Source organism: Octopus bimaculoides, chromosome 1 (genome assembly GCF_046866305.1).
Source record: "Octopus bimaculoides isolate indiv1 chromosome 1, ASM4686630v1, whole genome shotgun sequence".
Taxonomy (NCBI): Eukaryota; Metazoa; Mollusca; class Cephalopoda; order Octopoda; family Octopodidae; genus Octopus; species Octopus bimaculoides.
The window spans coordinates 188299974-188319074 of NC_142928.1; the positions used below are offsets into that span (position 1 = coordinate 188299974).

The following is a 19101-nucleotide window of genomic DNA, read 5'->3' on the forward strand; positions in this document are numbered from 1 at the left end:
GTGTGTGTGTGTTGTTTAATGTATACAACATAGTCAACATAGTTATGAGCTACTAGCAGTTTCATTTATCGCACATATTATCTAGACAGGTTTTAAAACACGCCACAAGTAGTCTTCAGGCTTGGAGACACTAAGCATGTTTTAAAAACTGTCTAGATAATATCTTCAATGTGTGACAGTATTAGTAGATTATAATTATATACTGTGTACTTTAAACAATATTTATCTCTCACCACATGGAGTACTTTTTTTTTTTTTCTTAAAAGAAAAGTAAACTATATATATATACATATATACATAAACCAAAACACATTTCAGAGTATAACATAAATATGTAAGAAACAACAACAAGAGGGTGTTAGACTTGTTTATTATTATGTACATGAAATAGCTGATATTCTCAGGTTGGTGTCAAGACATATCTGGCGGAAGACGAGAAGCTTGTGGATACAGTTAGAGCTTGTCTAAGTTTCATTGCAACTGTAGGTGTATCCAATACATAACGTGTACAGAAAATGAACAGAAACTTGACACTTGTTTTTCAGAAAGTTGATAGCTTTAAGAGAATTTGCAGATGTTGAAACTTAAAACATATTATGGCACAAACAAACACCTAACTTGCAACAACCATTTAAAAAGAGATAACAGAGGAGTCACAGAGGTAAATTGTCTGTTTTCTCAAACAACAATTTTGTCATTATATAACATTTAAAAGAAAAGAATATTCAGGATGTATATTCTTTTATTTGTTTCAGTCATTTTTTACTGCGGCCATGCTGGAGCACTGCCTTTAATTGAACAAACTGACCTTAGGAATTATTCTTTGTAAGCCTAGTACTTATTCGATTGGTTTCTTTTGCCAAACTGCTAAGTTACGGGGACATAAACACACTAACATCAGTTGTCAAGTGATGGTGGGGTGTAGAAACACAGTCACAAACATATACGTATACATATATATATATATATGTATATAGATATGTATGTATATACAACGGGCTTCTTTCAGTTTCCATCTACCAAATCCACTCACAAGGCTTTGGTCGGCCTGAAGATATAGCAGAAAACACTGGCCCAAGGTGCCACGCAGTGGGACTAAACCCAGAAGCATGTGGTTGGTAAGCAAGCTACTTACCACACAGTCACTCCTGCATTTTTTTTTTTTTTGTTATAAATTTCAATAATAATTCTTAACAAACTGAACATACATAAAACATACAGCATTTAATTTTAATAGTGACTGTTTTCTTTAAAGTTTTGCCATTAAAAGTGGCTTCTCCAGTTTTAGCACCAAAACTTTGAAGTAAACAGTCACTATTAATATCGATTTCAAATTTTGGCACAAGGCCAGCAATTTCAGGGGAGCAAGGGTAAGTGAATTATATTGACCCAAGTGCTCAATTGATACTTATTTTATCAACCCTGAAAAGGATGAAAGGCACAGTTGACCTCATTGGAATTTGAACTCAGAGCATTACAGCAGACAAAATGCCACTGAGCGTCTGCCATGCTAACAATTCTTCCAGCTTGCAGCCTTTTACCTTCTATGTCTTACAGGTTTCAGCCAAAGGCTGGGGCCATGCTGTAGCACTGCTTGTCAATGTGTTTGGGTTTCCTTTCTCTATTGTTTTTGGTGAAGTAGCGAGTTTTGTAGCTTTGTGGCTTCATCTAGGATTTCAGATAAGAATTTGTCCAGATGCTCTTTCAAGACCTCCACATCTACACCTTGCAAATTTCTGAGGTTGTTTGGCAGAATGTTGAATAGTTGTAGGCCAGTGGTTCCCAAACGTTTTCAGGCTGCCACCCGCTTGATTCTAAGGCCACATTCCTAGTGCCCTCCCCCCCACTCACCATAACAAACAGACTATTTTCTGCATCAAGTTCAAAACAACAGTATTTCACAAATAAAACTTAACCTAAATAACCCCTTGTTGTTTTTGTTTTTTTACATCCATTGCCCTATTTTGATCACCCCATTATCACCCCATTTTTCTTCAAAGCCACCCTGGATCGTTCCACCACTGCCCGGAGGGGGAGGGGCAGTACCGCTCACTTTGGGAACCACTGTTGTAGACCCTAGAAACCCAAGCTGTTACAATACTGGGTCCTTATTCAAGACAGAGAAGCCCTTAGCCACTATTACTATTAGATGCTATTTCAACTCTACAAACAGTATTTGAGTCATTCACTCAATGCATGATCAATGTGTCAACTACATAAAGCTATTAAATGAAGCACTGATATATAATACACACACAGAGAAAATGGTTACTATGACTAGTTAATATAGAATCACTAGATATAGCATTGTGGAGGCACATGGCTCAGTGGTTAGAGCATCGAGCTTATGACCGTGAGGTCGTGAGTTGGATTCCCAGACCGGGTTGTGTGTTGTGTTCTTGAGCAAGACACTTTATTTCACGTTGCTCCAGTTCACTCAGCTGTAGAAATGAGTTGCAACATCACTGGCACCAAGCTGTATCAGCCCCTTTGCCTTTCACTTGGATAATATCAGTGGCATGGAAAGGGGAGGTTGCTATGCATGGGCAACTGCTGGTTTTCCATAAAAACAACCCTTGGTTGAGCATTCGCTGGTAAGGCAACTTTCCGCCCAGACTTGTACCCCAGAGGGGAAACCTCTTAGGTATGCCTTAGGTCATTCGTGACCGATGGAGTCAAGAGAAGAGAGATACAGCATTGACTCTTTGTATTTAGTTATTCAGTAATTACCAAAAAAAAAAAAAAATTCTTCTTTCCAACAAGAATATGCTACATTTGTGTTTTATTTAAACTCATAATAAACGACACATGTTTCACCTACTGAAGTCTAATATTCTCTTCCATATAATAACAAGACTGCAGATGATGGTTTGAAGTTCTGTTTGAACAATTTAATAGAAGTGGTTTATGTGTAGGTTGGAATAAACAATGACAATCACAGAGAACTAATAAGCATTTAGTTCAGGGTTGCAGTAGATGGGTTGCACTTAACACACACACACACACACACACATAAACCAGCTGTCACCATGTGCTCTGCATGTGACCAAGGAGGAAATGTTAAAAGCTTGTTTGGTCTTGACTGCTTCGCTAGCCACAAACTAGTCATTCATGGCAACAGCACAAAGCTGTTGTTTCTAGGTTTGTTTGCTTTTCATCTTTTATTTGGTTCAGTCATTAGACTGCGGCCTTGCTGGAGCACAATCTTAAAGAATTTTAGTCAAACAAATCGATGCCAGCATTTATTTTGTTTACACTTGGTACTTACTTTATCAGCCTCTTTTGCTGAATGACTAAATAACAGCAATATAAACATACCAACACCAGTTGTCAAGCAGTGTTTTTAGGTCACTTTAAACAGAACCCTTGATTCAATAACACTATATATAAACTCTGTATTTGGAATGACCAATTTCAAAGACTGTTGGATTTTACTCACAAGGTATTGGAATCTTATATGTATATCATTCTGCCTAAACAATGGATTTACAAATACAATATTCCCTACATTCACTCTCTATTTCCTATCTTATCTAAACTAACTATTGCTTAACCATTCTCTCACACTGTCTCCGATGAAGGGATATAATAAATATCTTGGAAACAGCTGTAAGACCTTCTATTTATAAATGTTCTATATTATACACAGCCTTGGTTTTTTTATCTCATTACGAAAAGTAGATCCTTATATATAAGCGAATGCTGAAAAGTTCCTGGCTTTATGGGTATTGCAAAAGGACTAATCGGAGGCCCAACCTTCAAAGTTCTTTTAGAGGGCTCAGACAAAATGAAGGACTGCTGCAATAAGTGTGTGAATCTGAGAGGGGAATATGTTGAATAAAATCATAATTAAGTGATCCCTCTGTATTTTCTTTCACCCAAACCCAAGAACTTTTCGCCACCCCCTCGTATGGTTCTTGTTACTTGGGAAAAACACCTAATGGTGTAAAGCTGTGGACCAGTCATTCATGTGGCATCTATAAGACTGTATATTACCATATATATATATATATATATATATATATATATATGTGATGCTATACATTAGAATATATAATAGGATGTTGTTTGGAACAACATCTTATCAACAACTGGAACAATAATTGCGCTAATCTGCATCATCAGCCAAAGTAGTTCTCTTGGAAAACACAAGACTAGCAAACAGGAGAGAATTGTTGCATTGCCAACAGACAGTTCTACCTTGTACTGCCTTGCTTACAAAGACACGCAAGTGTATATGTATGAGTGTGTGTTTTACTTTCTCTCGCACTCAGATGTGTGTGTGCGTATCTGTAAAAATATGTGACACTTATTCAGTAGCCATAAAACTCCAAGTTTCGGATGCCGGGGTGGGAACCCACGCCAACATCTCTTCAGTTATCCGGCCATTGAAAATTCCTGTGAAAAATGACCATATGTATATGTAGCGGACACTCTAGTGAAATTCCTCTTCCTTTTATTAAATATACATACATTTGAACGTAGCAGATAACAGCTAACCTTTGGGTGCTATTTGGACCCCATTGTGTCCACCACTCTGGTTGGTTGATAGTGACACAATTTGTCTCTTACTCTGTTGTGCCAATATGTAACCTAACCAATTGCAGCCTCCAAATAAATCACGTGAGACAGTCTGTTCTAAACCCCAGGAAGGTTTTCGACTATGAGCCAACTTGATCAGAGCTGATCTGAAGCAAAACAACAAACTATTTCTAAGGAGTTAATCAGAACAACTTTTATCTTGATTCGTCAAGATCAAGGCTGCTCTAATTCCAGATTTACAGGAGAATTACCTTCGTTAGTTTTTACAAGAATTAATTTAGTACTTACTTTGGAATTGGGAACAGTTTCTGAAAACAACAAAATCTTGCATCAAAAATGGTTCAGAAATCATACAATACATATAAACATATTTAATTTTGAATAAAAAAAATTATAAAAATTTGTTTATATATATATATATATATATATATATATATATATATATATATATACACACACAAAATATGTAAATTTTATAGTAGTGAAAAGAAACAAACAAATATATACACATGCACATATAAGTATCATCATCATCATCATTGTCATCATACCCCTGAACAAGTCTCAAGTCCTAGAATTCACTGGGCTGATTACCTGGTTTTTGTGGTATATAAGAGGCCGAAGTCACAACAGTCCTTCCGAATGGGACATCAGTCCATCACAGAGTTACGCATTTACAGCTGAGTGGACTGGACCAGAAAATGAAATGAAGTATTTTACTCAGGAATATAACACACTGCTTGGTCCAGGAATTGAAACCACAATCTTATGATCATGACTGCAAACACTATAAACCAGATCACATGCCTTTATACATGTAAGTATACACAAACCATATTTTACACCTTACAAAACACTGCATTACTAAAGAATATAAACAAGATTTGGAAAGAAAGAATATTTTTTACTCTTTTACTCTTTTACTTGTTTCAGTCATTTGACTGCGGCCATGCTGGAGCACCGCCTTTAGTCAAGCAAATCGACCCCAGGATTTATTCTTTGTAAGCCTAGTACTTATTCTATCGAGCTCTTTTGCCAAACCGCTAAGTTACAGGGATATTAACACACCAGTATTGGTTGTCAAGTGATGTTGGGGGGACAAACACAGATACACATACATATATATATATATATATATATATATATATATATATATATATATATATATATACATACATATATACAACGGGCTTCTTTCAGTTTCTGTCTACCAAATCCACTCACAAGGCTTTGGTCGGCCCGAGGCTATAGTAGAAGACACTTGCCTAAGTTGCCACGCAGTGGGACTGAACCCAGAACCATGTGGTTGGTAAGCAAGCTCCCCTTCAGTGAAATTTTTCTTCTTGAAAATTAGCCATGCCAAAATTTCATGTAATCAGTACAATAAGCTAGATCATTATGGTGCAATTATTCCCCATATTAAAATAAATTTGTTTGAAATTTTAAAGTGTTTCCATTATTTTGTCCAACCCCTGTATATCACTTTACAGCAGTATTAACGATACTAGTTAAAGCCATTTTCAGTTCTTAAAAATATTCATAATCTTAAAGTAATTAGATTATACAGTATATGAGAAAGTGTTTTGAGTAAATCCTTAAACAAATCCCTTTCCTTCATCCATCATTTTGTCTTGATAGTTGCAGGGAGATTTTCCAAAGTATTTCCAAGAAAGAAAAATGAACAGTAACATGTAAAATGTACCCAGTCCACTCAACAGGGTGGTTGGTGTTAAGAAGGGCATCCAGCCATAAAAACCATGGCAAAACAGACAGTGAAGCCTGATGCAGTCTTTTGTCTAGCCAGCACCTGTCAAACTGTCCAACCCATGCCACCATGGAAAGTGGACATATGATGATGATAATGACGATGATGATGATAATGACGATGATGATGATAATGACGATGATGATATACATGTATGCATGAACATGTGTATTGACATTGCAGTAAACAAAGAAAATAAAGAATGTTAAACTTGATTTGGTGGTGTTTGATGATATCCATTGGTTACCAATTTACTTTTTAGTCTTGAGAGAATAATCAAAAATACTAAACACTATACAGGAATTTTGTTCAAAGAGGAATCAGTTAAAGCTTGCAGTATAATGATAAAAATGTATGTTGGTCTGTGAAGTTGTTTATTGAATTGGGTGAGTAGAGAGTTTAATCCTTAAGTATTTAAACTGGCCGTATCCAACCCAAATATTCTTCCGGTTTTATGCTCAAACTGGCCAGATCCGGCTTCTCTCACCTACCCTACAATGTCATTCTAAAACTATACAATCACATCATTGAAATCTTTAAACTCCGAGATGATGTATGGTTAATTCAAAACAATGTGAATAAATAAGCATTTCATTTGACAGAGTAACCAGAATGCTAAAAGGTTAGAAACATGCTATTTCCATGCATTTATTTTCTTTTAGCTCCTTCAGATTTGATGAGAGTAGGGAACAATATAGAGACAAGAATTTCTAAATATAAGAAAATATTAAAAAAAAAAAAAACATTGAAACTGCATTTTGGGTGCTTTTAAGTTCACATGTGATTGTAAGCATTCAAATTTGGTCTTTAGTTTGAGGATAATTCTCTCCTTGACCCCAAAATCCAGTGCATGACCATTCTCTCTTTAACTAAGTCGAAACAATAAAGATAATGGAAACCCCTTATACTAAACATAACTCAAAACTTTAGATTTAAAATATAGTTTTTTTTTTCTTGAAATAACTTTATAATTCATAGACAAAGGACCAAGATATATGGCACATCGCTGTACATAAGAAGACCCATCTACAACAGCAAAATTGATACTACCGCTCATGCCACATAAAAAGCACTGGTGATGGTGTCACGTAAAAAGCACTGGGGATTGTGCTACGTAAAAAGCACTGGTGATCATGCCACGTAACAAGCACTGGTGATGGCGCCACATAAAAAGTACTGGTGATCATGTCACGTTAAAAGCACTGGTGATCATGCCACGTAACAAGCACTGGTGATGGTGCCACGTAAAAAGCACTGGTGATGGTGCCACGTAAAAAGCACTGGTGATGGTGCCACATAAAAAGCATTGGTGATAGCGCCATGTGAAAAGCACTGATGCTGGTTCCATATAAAAAGCACTGATGCTGGTTCCACATATAAAGCACCCAGTACACTCTGTAAAGTGGTTGGCATCAGCAAGGGCATCCAGCCAGAGAAACCATACCAGAACAGACAATCGAAGCCTGGTGCTACCCCCAGCCTTAACAGCTCGTGTCAAACTGTCCAATCTATACCAGCATAGAAAACAGATGTTAACTGATGATGATGCTTCTGTTCACACGGAATGGGTAATGCTTATTCATTATAAAGGCTGGTCACAGCTGGAACTGGACTAAATGAGAGCTAAACAACAACATCAGTGTTACAATCAATTAATCTACAAACATTTCTATTACTTTCTAGATCATCTCCTAAAGATATGTCGTCGTCGTCGTTTAACGTCCGCTTTCCATGCTAGCATGGGTTGGACGATTTGACTGAGGACTGGTGAAACCAGATGGCTACACCAGGCTCCAATCTGATTTGGCAGAGTTTCTACAGCTGGATGCCCTTCCTAAAGTCAACCACTAGTTTCAGAAAATATAATCATTCACTAATTTTAGCAATAGGATTACGACCATGCTGGAGCATCACTGTGAAGGCTTTATTCAATAGAATAAACACCAGTATTTACTTTTAGTCTTGTACTTATTCTATCATGAAGGCACATGGCCTAGTGGTTAGGCTGTTGGACTCAATATCGCTAGACCAAGGGTTCAATTCCTTGATTGGGCAGTGTTTTGTGTTCTTGAGCAAAACACTTCATTTCACGTTGCTTCAGTCCCCTCTTTCAATCTGAAAGGAATATTGGCCTGCTCACTTACTCAATGGGGTAACATAATTTGAAGGCAAAAAAAAGCGCATTGTGACCAGCGATGTGTAACAACGTCTGATAGCCTGATCAGTCACATGATCACTTATTCTATCAGTCACTTTCTGTATGACCAATAAGTTATGGCAGCATAAACAAACCAACACCGTTTGCCAAGACAAGCACAAATAAAAAGATGCACATGTTCACACACACACACACACACACACAAGATGCTGCACAGTTTCCATCATCATCATCATCATTTAACATCTGTTTTCTATGCTGGCATGGGTTTGGACAGTTTGACACGAGCTAATAAGGCTGAGAGCTGCACCAGGTTCCATTGTCTGTTTTGGTAGAGTTTCTACAGCTGGAACCCTTCCCAATGTTAACCACTTTACAGAGTGTACTGGATACATTTTATGTGACACCAGCATTTGTGCCTTTTATGTGGCACCAGTGCCAATTTCTTTTTACATGGCACCAGTGCCTGTGCATTTTGCATGGCACCAACACAGGTGCTTTTTATGTGGCACCAGCACTTGTGCCTTTTATGTGGAACCAGCACCAATAGGGTCACCAAGTGCCTTGCAAGACTGAAAAGAATTCTCAATTGAGAAGTGGGAGGGGAGTAGTATTGAGTGGGTGTGGTTTTGTGCCAGTTGAGAGATATAAGGTACAGAGGGGACAGATATAGGTGTCTTGCTTGAGAGTAAATACATGGAGACCCCAGTTGAAAAAAGAAAGGGAGAGTGAGTTGGAGAGCGAGATAAAGAGAGTGCAAGAGATGATGGCAGAGATGTGTCAGGACATGCCCCCTTGTTCACAAGGTACTGTTTGGTCCAGCCCTTTACTGAAAGATATTTACCCAAAGTGCTGTACGGTGGAACTGAAACTGAAATCAGTCATAAAGCAAACTTCTGAACCCACACAGCCATGCCTGCATCTATAGAAATTTATTTTAACCAAGCTAGTTTAACTGTGGAGGCACTTGGCCTAGTGATTAGAGCAGCGGACTCGCAGTCGAGGGATCGCAGGTTCAAATCTAAGACTGGGCAATGTGTGTGTTTATGAGCAAAACGCCTAAGCTCCACGCGGCTCCAGCAGAAGGTAATGGCAAAACACTGCAGACGATTTCACCACAACTTTCTCTTACTCTTTCCTCCTGCATCTAGCAGCTCACCTGTGACGGACCAGCATCTCATCCAGGTAGGGAACCTATATGCCAAAGAAACCGGGAAACCAGCCCTTATGAGCCTGGCATGGCTCAAGAAGGAATAAACTAGGTTAACTATTAACCATAACATACATAACCTTAATTATTCGTTAACAAAAACGTTTCATCATACCTTCTTCATCGACTGGTAAACTTTGAAGTTTCTCCAAAAGAAGTTGCTGTAAAAGAAAAAAAAAAAATTAATTTTTAATCAATGATTTATTTTCAATCAATACAAGGTTAATTACAGGAAGATAAGAGTATATTCAACAGAATCACCATAAATGTCTTTGTACTTCTTTTATCCAGAAGTAAAATCAAAACCTGACACCAACAGGAATTGAAACTAAACCATAAATTTGGGAAGAACAAACCATAAAGATTCTAATTTTGTTACTTTTATGTCAAACTTACAGTCTAAATATCATTGTTAGTATACTATTTTATTTTTCTCTCACAAGCCATTATTATTACAGTATGGTATTGTATTTTTAAAAAAAAAAAGTTAATAAAATAAAATTTAAAAAACTTGATTATGAGAAGACAATTTTCAGAAAAAGTATTTGGTGCAACCCACACAATAGACTGCTTTGCTTGCAAATGGCTATTCTTCAGCAACATTCTCATCATCCTAGGAATATCTTCCTTCGGGTTGAGCTATTAGTCATTAGCTTGGTTATTTTTAATAGAATACTTCTATAGAAAGCATTGTCAGACAAACGCCCACAGTTTTTACATCAGAGGTTTTTTTTTTCATCACAAGGCTAACCCATATACAGGCTAGAATCACAAGACTAACCATATACATGCTAACATAACAAAAAGTAGTTCTTCCACTGTTTATATTCAGCATTATGGGAAAAAGAGGATAGCAGAACCAGATGAGCTATTAAGTTACAATGAAACTGGTCAGTCAGCTCTCATCCCAAGCAGCTGGGACAGCTCTCAGGAGCCTGATTTCACATGAAACTAGCTTTTTACGTGCTAATGCCATGTAAAAAACACTCATGCTGGTGCCACATAAAAAGCACCCAGTATACTCTGTGGAGGTGTGCATTAAGAAGGGCATCCAACTACAGAAACCATGCCAAAACAGAGAATTGGAACCCAGTGCAGCTCTCTGGATTGCCAGCTTCTGTCAGGCTGTCCAACCCATGCCAGCATGGAAAACAGACATTAAATGATGATGATGATGTTTATATATGTTTAACATCATGAAATTTAATTGCTATTTCCATAACTTTTACAAGAAAATGAAAGAGGAGAACAAAAAAAACAAAACAAATATGTACTGTGAGAGGAAATGCACATCAAATCTAATTAAACACTTGATTAGATAAAATACTTGTTAATAAATGACTGTTATGGACAAACCAGCTCTAAAGAAAATCTCTTTAGTAAACTGTCTGTGGTTCATATAATATCATCCTACACAACGTACTGAGTTCTGTGTTTGAGAAGACCTGCTGAGTCAAGTGAAATCGCAGTCGTGGGTGATGCCAATGCCGCCCGACTGGCACCCGTGCTGGTGACACATAATAAGCACCATCTGAATGTGGTCGATGCCAGTGCCCCACTGACTGGCTCCCATGCCAGTGGGACATAAAAAGCACCTTCTGAACATGGTCGAAGCCAGTGCCCCCTGACTGGTTCCCATGCCAGTGGCATGTGAAAAGTACATTCTGAACATGGTCAAGGTCAAGCCAGTGCCTCCTGACTGGCTCCCATGCCGGTGGGACGTAAAAAGCACTTTCCAAACATGGTCGAAGTCTGTGCCACTCCGACTGGCTCCTGTGCCGGTGGGACGTAAAAAGCACCTTCCAAACATGGTCGAAGTCTGTGCCCCCCAACTGGCTCCTGTGCCGGTGGCATGTAAAAAGCACCATCTGAACATGGTCAATGCCAGTGCCTCCCGACTGGCTCCTGTGCATGTAAAAAGCACCTTCCGAATGTGATCGAAGCCAGTTCCCACCGACTAGCTCCATTGTCAGTGGCATGTAAAAAGTACCTTCCAAATGTCATCGAAGCCAGTGCCCCCACCCCCACGACTGGCTCTCATGCCAGTGGCACATAAAAAGCACCCACTACACTCTTGGAGTGGTTGGCTCTACTTTTTTTGTACTTTTTTTATTTTTATTATACGTCTTTTTAGTGTATTTACTTATTAAATTTTTCTATATGTGATTGTGGATTTTCATGGATGAATTAAATAATTGTGGTTTTTTTCTCTAAATTATATATTTTATATATTGTGAAATTTTATTTAATTTTGATAAATTAAATTGAATTTTTCCCTGTAAATTTGGAATTTTTTTCCCTAATATTATTATCATAATTATATATATATATATTGTATGTGTATTTCGTGTGCAAGATTCTTGATGTGGATATGTGTGTTGAAAGAAATACAATTAAACCTTGGGAGAGGCATTATGCCGGTAATAAACACACGCACTGGTTCAGTCCTTTATTAATTTATATAGTTTTTTGTTAAATTATTTCATTGCACTCTTGCAATCTCTTCAGTAACTTGTCTCTCCACTTCCATTTATTTTGAATATATGATCTGGCGTTGTTTTGAAACTGTTTGGTATGAGCATGTGAGTGTGTGCAAGCTCGTATGTGTGCACGCTCATATGTGTGCACGCACTTATGTGTTCGTGCTTATATGTAAGTATGTGCGTCCATATGTGTGTTTGTAACAATTTTGTTTATATCAGATCAGATAGAGACTTTTTAATTAATTTATTTACGTTCATATTCCGCATCATATGTGTGAACAACACATGCAACCATGGGCAATTGTAAGGCCCTCATCTACGTGTATTTGGTGTTTAAAATTGGTTGCGTTTCAGTTATGAGGACAGACTCCTGTATTTGTTGCAACGATGCGTCACCGGGGTGTCTAGACAGGATTTCTATGTTAATTCTGTCCAGTACACCACCATGTTGTTCTTTGGCATGCTGGTAGAGCACCGAGGTTTGTTTTTGATTATTATAGTCCCTCCAATGTTCGTTTACACGCTCAGTCAAACTTCTTGCAGTCTCACCTATGTATGTGGTGTTTCTGTTTTTACACTCACCATCCATACAGCTTATTTTGTAGACTACATTTCTGGCTTTGCACACAATGCAACTCTCCTCAACACACCTTGTTCTTCTGAAGGGATATGTTTTACATATTATTGATCTAATTGATCTCCCTGGTTTTTCTATAACATTTATCCTCAACTTGGTACTTTTGAGGATTTTTCGAAATCTGCGGGCCAGTTCTCCGTGTGGCGTGGCGTCCACAAACATTACTCCCTGGAACTTGTCGGTATTGTACCATGTGGTCTTTTTGTTTGTTTTGTCACTAATCCTTTATAGTCTATTCCACTGTTTGTTACGGTATCTAGGTTGTGTTCCATTTGTATCTTTGACAACAATCTCCTCAAATTTCTTGTTAGCTCCTCTGTATACTCGGATTCTATCTTTCTGGCTGTATCCCGAAAATTGCATGAGATGCATGAAGTCTTGAATATGTTTTTGCCCCTCCCATGGACCGCACAGGGGGGATATGTTTTTCATTATTCTAACCAAATCGGCTACTAATATATTGATTTTCACACTGTGTGATAGAGCCGAATTCTTATGGATAACATACTTTGAAGATATAGGTTTCATATAATGTGAGTGGAGGATTTGAACTTTGTCATTAATTGTTTCTAGCCAAAGTTCTGTGTCAAGTACTGGGAGTCTCATGTTTAGGTGTCTTGTTGGGTAATCTATTGTTACCTTGATGCTCTGGTGTATTGTATTACCTATATTCTGGATGTTTTCCATCACGATCTTCTCGTTCTCTTCAGTCTGAATGTTTGATGGTGTTTTGACTACGATGTTAATGTCATCCACATATCTCCCGTATAGTTTGAGTGTTATTGAGTGTTCTTCGAGAGTTGTTTTCAGCTTTTTGTCCCACCAGGTCATGAATAGGCTTGCCACGTCTCCGGCCACACTGACACCAATAGCCGCTCCCTGGACCTGCATGTATAGTTTTTCATTGAATTTAACTATATGGTTCTGCAGGGTGGTCTTCAGACTTGCACCTACAGCATGTGCAACCATTTTTCGTGTTTGGATATTATCCTCTGGGTCGTGGGTGGGTGTATTCCATCCCTTCCAACGCTCTGCGGTGGTTTTTCTAGCAGCTGATGTGATCATATGTGGTCTACCTCGTCCTGACCTGGTGGGGCAGAATCTAGTTAGGTCGTGGTGATCTAAGTATATAAATTAATAAAGGACTGAACCAGTGCGTGTGTTTATTACCGGCATAATGCCTCTCCCAAGGTTTAATTGTATATATATATATATACATATATATATATATATATATATATATATATATATATATACACACACATATACACATATATTATATGTATGAGATGCAATTAAAGTTTAGATTTAAATTTAAACTGTGTTTTGGGTATGGTCTTAGTAGTATGCCGACAAAGCATGTTCACTGCCTATGGCTACATGTTGTCATGCTTGGAAATTGCACAATCGCCGCTGGATCTACATTAGGAATTCCTCAGTGCACGTTGTGTATAGTAGAAAGAATGGATACAGCAGATAGAGTATACTGGAAACTTTATCACAACGATCATTTCAACATGATTGTTGTGATGTTTCCAGTATATTCTATCTTCCATATCCATTGTTTCTACTATATATATATATATATATATATATATTAGAAATATAATATTTCTAAATCTCTCAGAGAGATTTAAGCAGTAGTGGAGCGATAAAGTTGTAGTATATTGTCAACTTAATGTGACAATCCCAATAAGGGAACACACTACTGCCGTTTAGCCCTAGGAAGCTGGACCGCTTCCTGTCGGCCTTGACACAATTACTGTGTCCTTAAGTTTGCGAGGGGGAGACAAGCTCCTCCACCCAGCCTAGCCAGCATTCAGGGACATGTTTCTGAGTCTTTGCTCGTCATCAGCCTGAAGTAGCTTGCCAGCTGGATAGAGAAGCCTGTTTCGCCCTCGCAAACTTATGTAAATCATAGTGAAGTTCATTCACTGATCAGCAAAATTAGAAATATAATATTTCTAAATCTCTGAGAGAGATTTAAGCAGTAGTGGAGCGATAAAGTTGTAGTATATTGTCAACTTAATGTGACAATCCCAATATATATATATATATATATATATATATATATATATATATATATGTATATGTACACATACACACACGAGCTGCTTTTAGTATCCGTCTACCAAATGACATGCATGTATACACGTATGCATACATGTCTGTATACATATATGTATATATAGTTGTCTATATGTGTGTGTGTGCATTTGATTCATGACAGAGACAACCTACATGAGATGCACTTTGGTCTCCTACCCAAAAGGAGATATCATAAATGTAATCTTCTTTGAGAAGCAACTACAGAAGAAATTCTTGGCGTTCGTTAACTTGGAAAAGGCAGTTGTCAGGGTACCATTTTCAGTAATTTGGTTATCACGAAGGAAACTAACGAGGTGCAGACGAATGGCTTGTAAAGGTTGTAGAAGTTGAGTACAAAGATGTAGAAAGTGAAGCGAGAGTTAACAATTTCAATGATGGATTTACCTGAGAGCAGGTATCACAATTACCAGATGGCAACTGAGACCAGCTCCATTTGAGGAGGGGAGATAATCTGAGGTTTCTCTGAAGTTACCATACCATTAAAGAAAAGGACATGCTTACAGCTTGGAGATAAGAAGATAGTTGTGGACTAGTTTCTGCCACAGTACTTTTTATGTGAATAGGGGGGGGGGCTTATATATGCATATGTATATTCATGCATATGTATATGCATATGTATTGAGAACAGATTTACAGAAATTCTAATTGACACATATGACTGTAGGGAGGAAGATTTAGAAAACTGAAGCATAGACAACTGGGAAAATCTTATGAAAGAGCCTGCTTAGGGCTACAGATCAGGCATGTGGCTGGAGTAAAGTCCCAACCAAGCCAAAAATAACATAGTGATGGAATAATAACCTTGATAGGGCAATAAAGACTATGAGACAGGCTTGGAAGGAAAGTGCTAGTCGGGAGCATTACCTAATGGCTAGAAGAGCATCTAGGAGACAGATTTACTTGGTTAAAGGTGAGCCAGAGAGGGAAGAGATCTGCACAAGTCTTACAACAGTAAAATGAGAGGCATCAAGTGTTCAGAATTGCAAGACAATGTGTGAGAGAGAGAACCAAGATTTTGGTGAGAATTGTATTCAGAATGATGAAGGAATACTTGCAACTGGAATAGAAGAGAAGAAACTGGCGTGGAATGTTGTTATGAAAGGGTGCTGAAAGTGGAGAATGCAATGAGATGAAGAGGAGGCTACCTCATACTGATGCTACAGAAGGACTAACAATTCAAGTTTACAGCAGCATGATAGATGAAGCAATCAATGACAAAGAGGGAAAGACATGGGTCCATGAGAGATTGTTTCAGAGATGATCAAAATATCTGATGAGGTAAGATACATGAATATTACCTGAATAGTTAATCAAATCATAGAGGAATGTGTCATACCCAATGACTAGCATAAACTGCTACAAAGGCAAAGAAGATCTCTTAGAGAGAAGCAATGATAGAGGAGTCAAACTACTACATCAGGTTATGGCAGTCACAGTGTCGTAGCCCAACTGATCTGTGATAGAGTAGACTGAATGAGATGCAGTCTGGCTCTGTCTCAAACAGTGGCACCACAGATGCAATCTTCCGAGTGAAGAAATACTTGGCTAAGAATAAATTGCTACTTCAGGCTTTTGTTGATTAGGAAAAAGCATTTGACAGGGTATCACACTCGGTGGTTACTGAGGAAACTAGGTGTAGAGTAATGGCTTGTAAAGGCTGCACAAGTTATGTACAAAGATGCAGTAAGTGGAGCAAGAATAGACAATGATTTCAGTGATGAATTTAGCGTGAAGGTAGGAGTTAATCAAGGCTCAGTCCTCAATCTTCTCTATTCACCATAATGCTACAGGCCATCAAAAAGGAATATAAAACTGACTGTCCATAGGTACTCCTACATACTGAATCTACAGAAGAATTAGAAAAGAAATTCCAGGCATGGAAACTAAACCTAGAATTGAGAGGTTTCAAAGTAACCCCAGCAAAGATGAAGGTTTTAGTAAGTTGGAAAGAAAACAGGACCCTGGTACCTTCAAGAAAATGGTCTTGCTCAATATGCAGAAAAGGAAAAGGTATAAATTCTATGTTACACTCAATGTAAGCTATGGACTCACAACAGATGAAGTGGACTCAGATAGATTATCTAAGAATGTAAGCTTTGTATGTGATAGATGCACTGGAAATAGTTTCTCTTCAATGCCCAAATGGCTCAATAAAAATAGTTGATAGCTTTTGTTACCTGGGAGATGTAATTAGCAAAGGATGTGACTGTTCTGAGAATATAGTAGCCAGAATAAGAACAGATTGGAGTAAGTTCAGGAAACTACAACCACTGATGACAATTTTGAAGGGCAGATTGTATGATGCTTGTGTCAGAGCTGCAATGCTGCATGGTAGTGAGACACAGGCCTTGAATGCAGAGAACTTGAAGAGAGTTGAAAGAAATGAAGCAAGCATGGATGTGCGATGTAAGTATGCATGAAAAACATAGTACAAAGGTGTAGAGTGAAAAACTGGGTATAAGAGGAATCAGATATTGCGTAGAAGCAAAAAGACTGTACTGATATCATCATCATTGTTTAATGTCCACTTTCCATGCTAGCATGGGTTGGACGATTTGACTGAGGACTGGTGAACCAGATGGCTACACCAGGCTGCAATCTTATCTGGCAGAGTTTCTACAACTGGATGCCTTTCCTAATGCCAACCACTCCAAGAGTGTAGTGGGTGCTTTTACATGCCACTGGCACAATGGCCAGTCAGGCGGTACTGGCAATGGCCACACTCAAAATGGTGTATTTTACGTGCCACCTGCACAGGAGCCAGTCCAGTGGCACTGGCAATGATCTCGCTCGAATGTCTTTACACGTGCCAGGAAGGCAACGCTGAGCACAGATGCCATCACAATTTCGCTTTCGTTTGCCCCAACAGGTCTTCGCAGGCCGCGTTTCATGGACATGTGAAATATGCGGATGAGGACAGTTATATGAAGAACCAATCACCAAATGTGGATGGAGCTTGCAGAAGAGGGAAACTCAGGAAGACAGGGGACAAGGCGGTGAAGGCTGATCTCAGGACCTTGAACCCCATAGAGGGGGTGACAAAGGCTGAGTTCTCAACAAGACCAGCCCACATCGGCAAAACAGAGTCCTAGTAGAGCTGTGTGTGTGTGTGTGTGCACAATTGGGCCCTTCACCAATTTCTTTCTTCCTTCACTCTCAGAGTGGTTGGCGTTAGGAAGGGCATCCAGCTGTAGAAACTCTGCCAGATCAGATTGGAGCCTGGTGCAGCCTTCTGGCTTGCCAGTCCTCAGTCAAATCGTCCAACCCATGCTAGCATGGAAAGCGGACGTTAAACGATGATGATGATGATGATGATCAAGACACCTACCATCACCCATCACACCCCCAAACAGCAGTTCTTCCTTGACATCACTTTTCTTACTACCTAGAACCATTTCCCTTGTTATACATCCTTCATTTATTCATACTGTTCCCATGAAAGAAACCCAGGAAAACATGGGGCAGAAGTATCAAAGACCAATCTCAAGACACTAAGTCTTACGAAGAAGATGACAAAGGACCGAGATATCTGGCGCCTTGCTGTACTCAAGAAGACCCATCCGCCACAGCAGAGTTGATACCAGTGATGGTGTCACATAAAAAATACCGACTACACACTGTAAAATGGTGGCTGTTAGAAAGGGTATCCAGCCATAGAAACCATGCCGGAACAAACAATGCAGTTTGATGATGATATACACAGACATCTATACATATATATATATATATATATATATACAATACATACATAGCCATACATATATACACACATGTAGATGTAAATCATCATCATCATTGTTTAACGTCCGCTTTCCATGCTAGCATGGGCTGGGCGATTTGACTGAGGACTGGTGAACCAGATGGCTACACCAGGCTCCAATCTGATCTGACAGAGTTTCTACAGCTAGATGCCCTTCCTAACGCCAACCACTCCGAGAGTGTAGTGGGTGCTTTTACGTGTCACCGGCACGAGGGCCAGTCAGGCAGTACTGGCAACAGCCACATTCAAATGGTGTTTTTTACGTGCCACCTGCACAGGAGCCAGTCCAGCGGCACTGGGCAATGACCTCACCCGAATGTTTTTTCACGAGCCACCAGCACAAGTGCCAGTAAGGTGACACTATATATATATATATATATATATATATATATATATATATATATATATATATATATATATATATATATACACGTCTA

The 19101-nt window shown here is 38.6% G+C and overlaps 1 protein-coding gene across 2 annotated transcripts in view; it reads right to left on the reverse strand.

The window, feature by feature from the left end:
- The window catches only part of LOC106877945 (uncharacterized), a 114115-nt gene that overhangs the window by 74833 nt on the left and 20181 nt on the right, over window positions 1–19101 (reverse strand). For both annotated transcript variants that reach the window (XM_089364042.1, XM_089364049.1), the window contains exons 2-3: window positions 9791–9836; window positions 4831–4850 (exon numbers count right to left, since the gene is read on the reverse strand). In XM_089364042.1, coding sequence (XP_089220168.1) covers window positions 4831–4850; window positions 9791–9836 — 66 coding nt within the window. The remainder of the gene's footprint in view (window positions 1–4830; window positions 4851–9790; window positions 9837–19101) is intronic.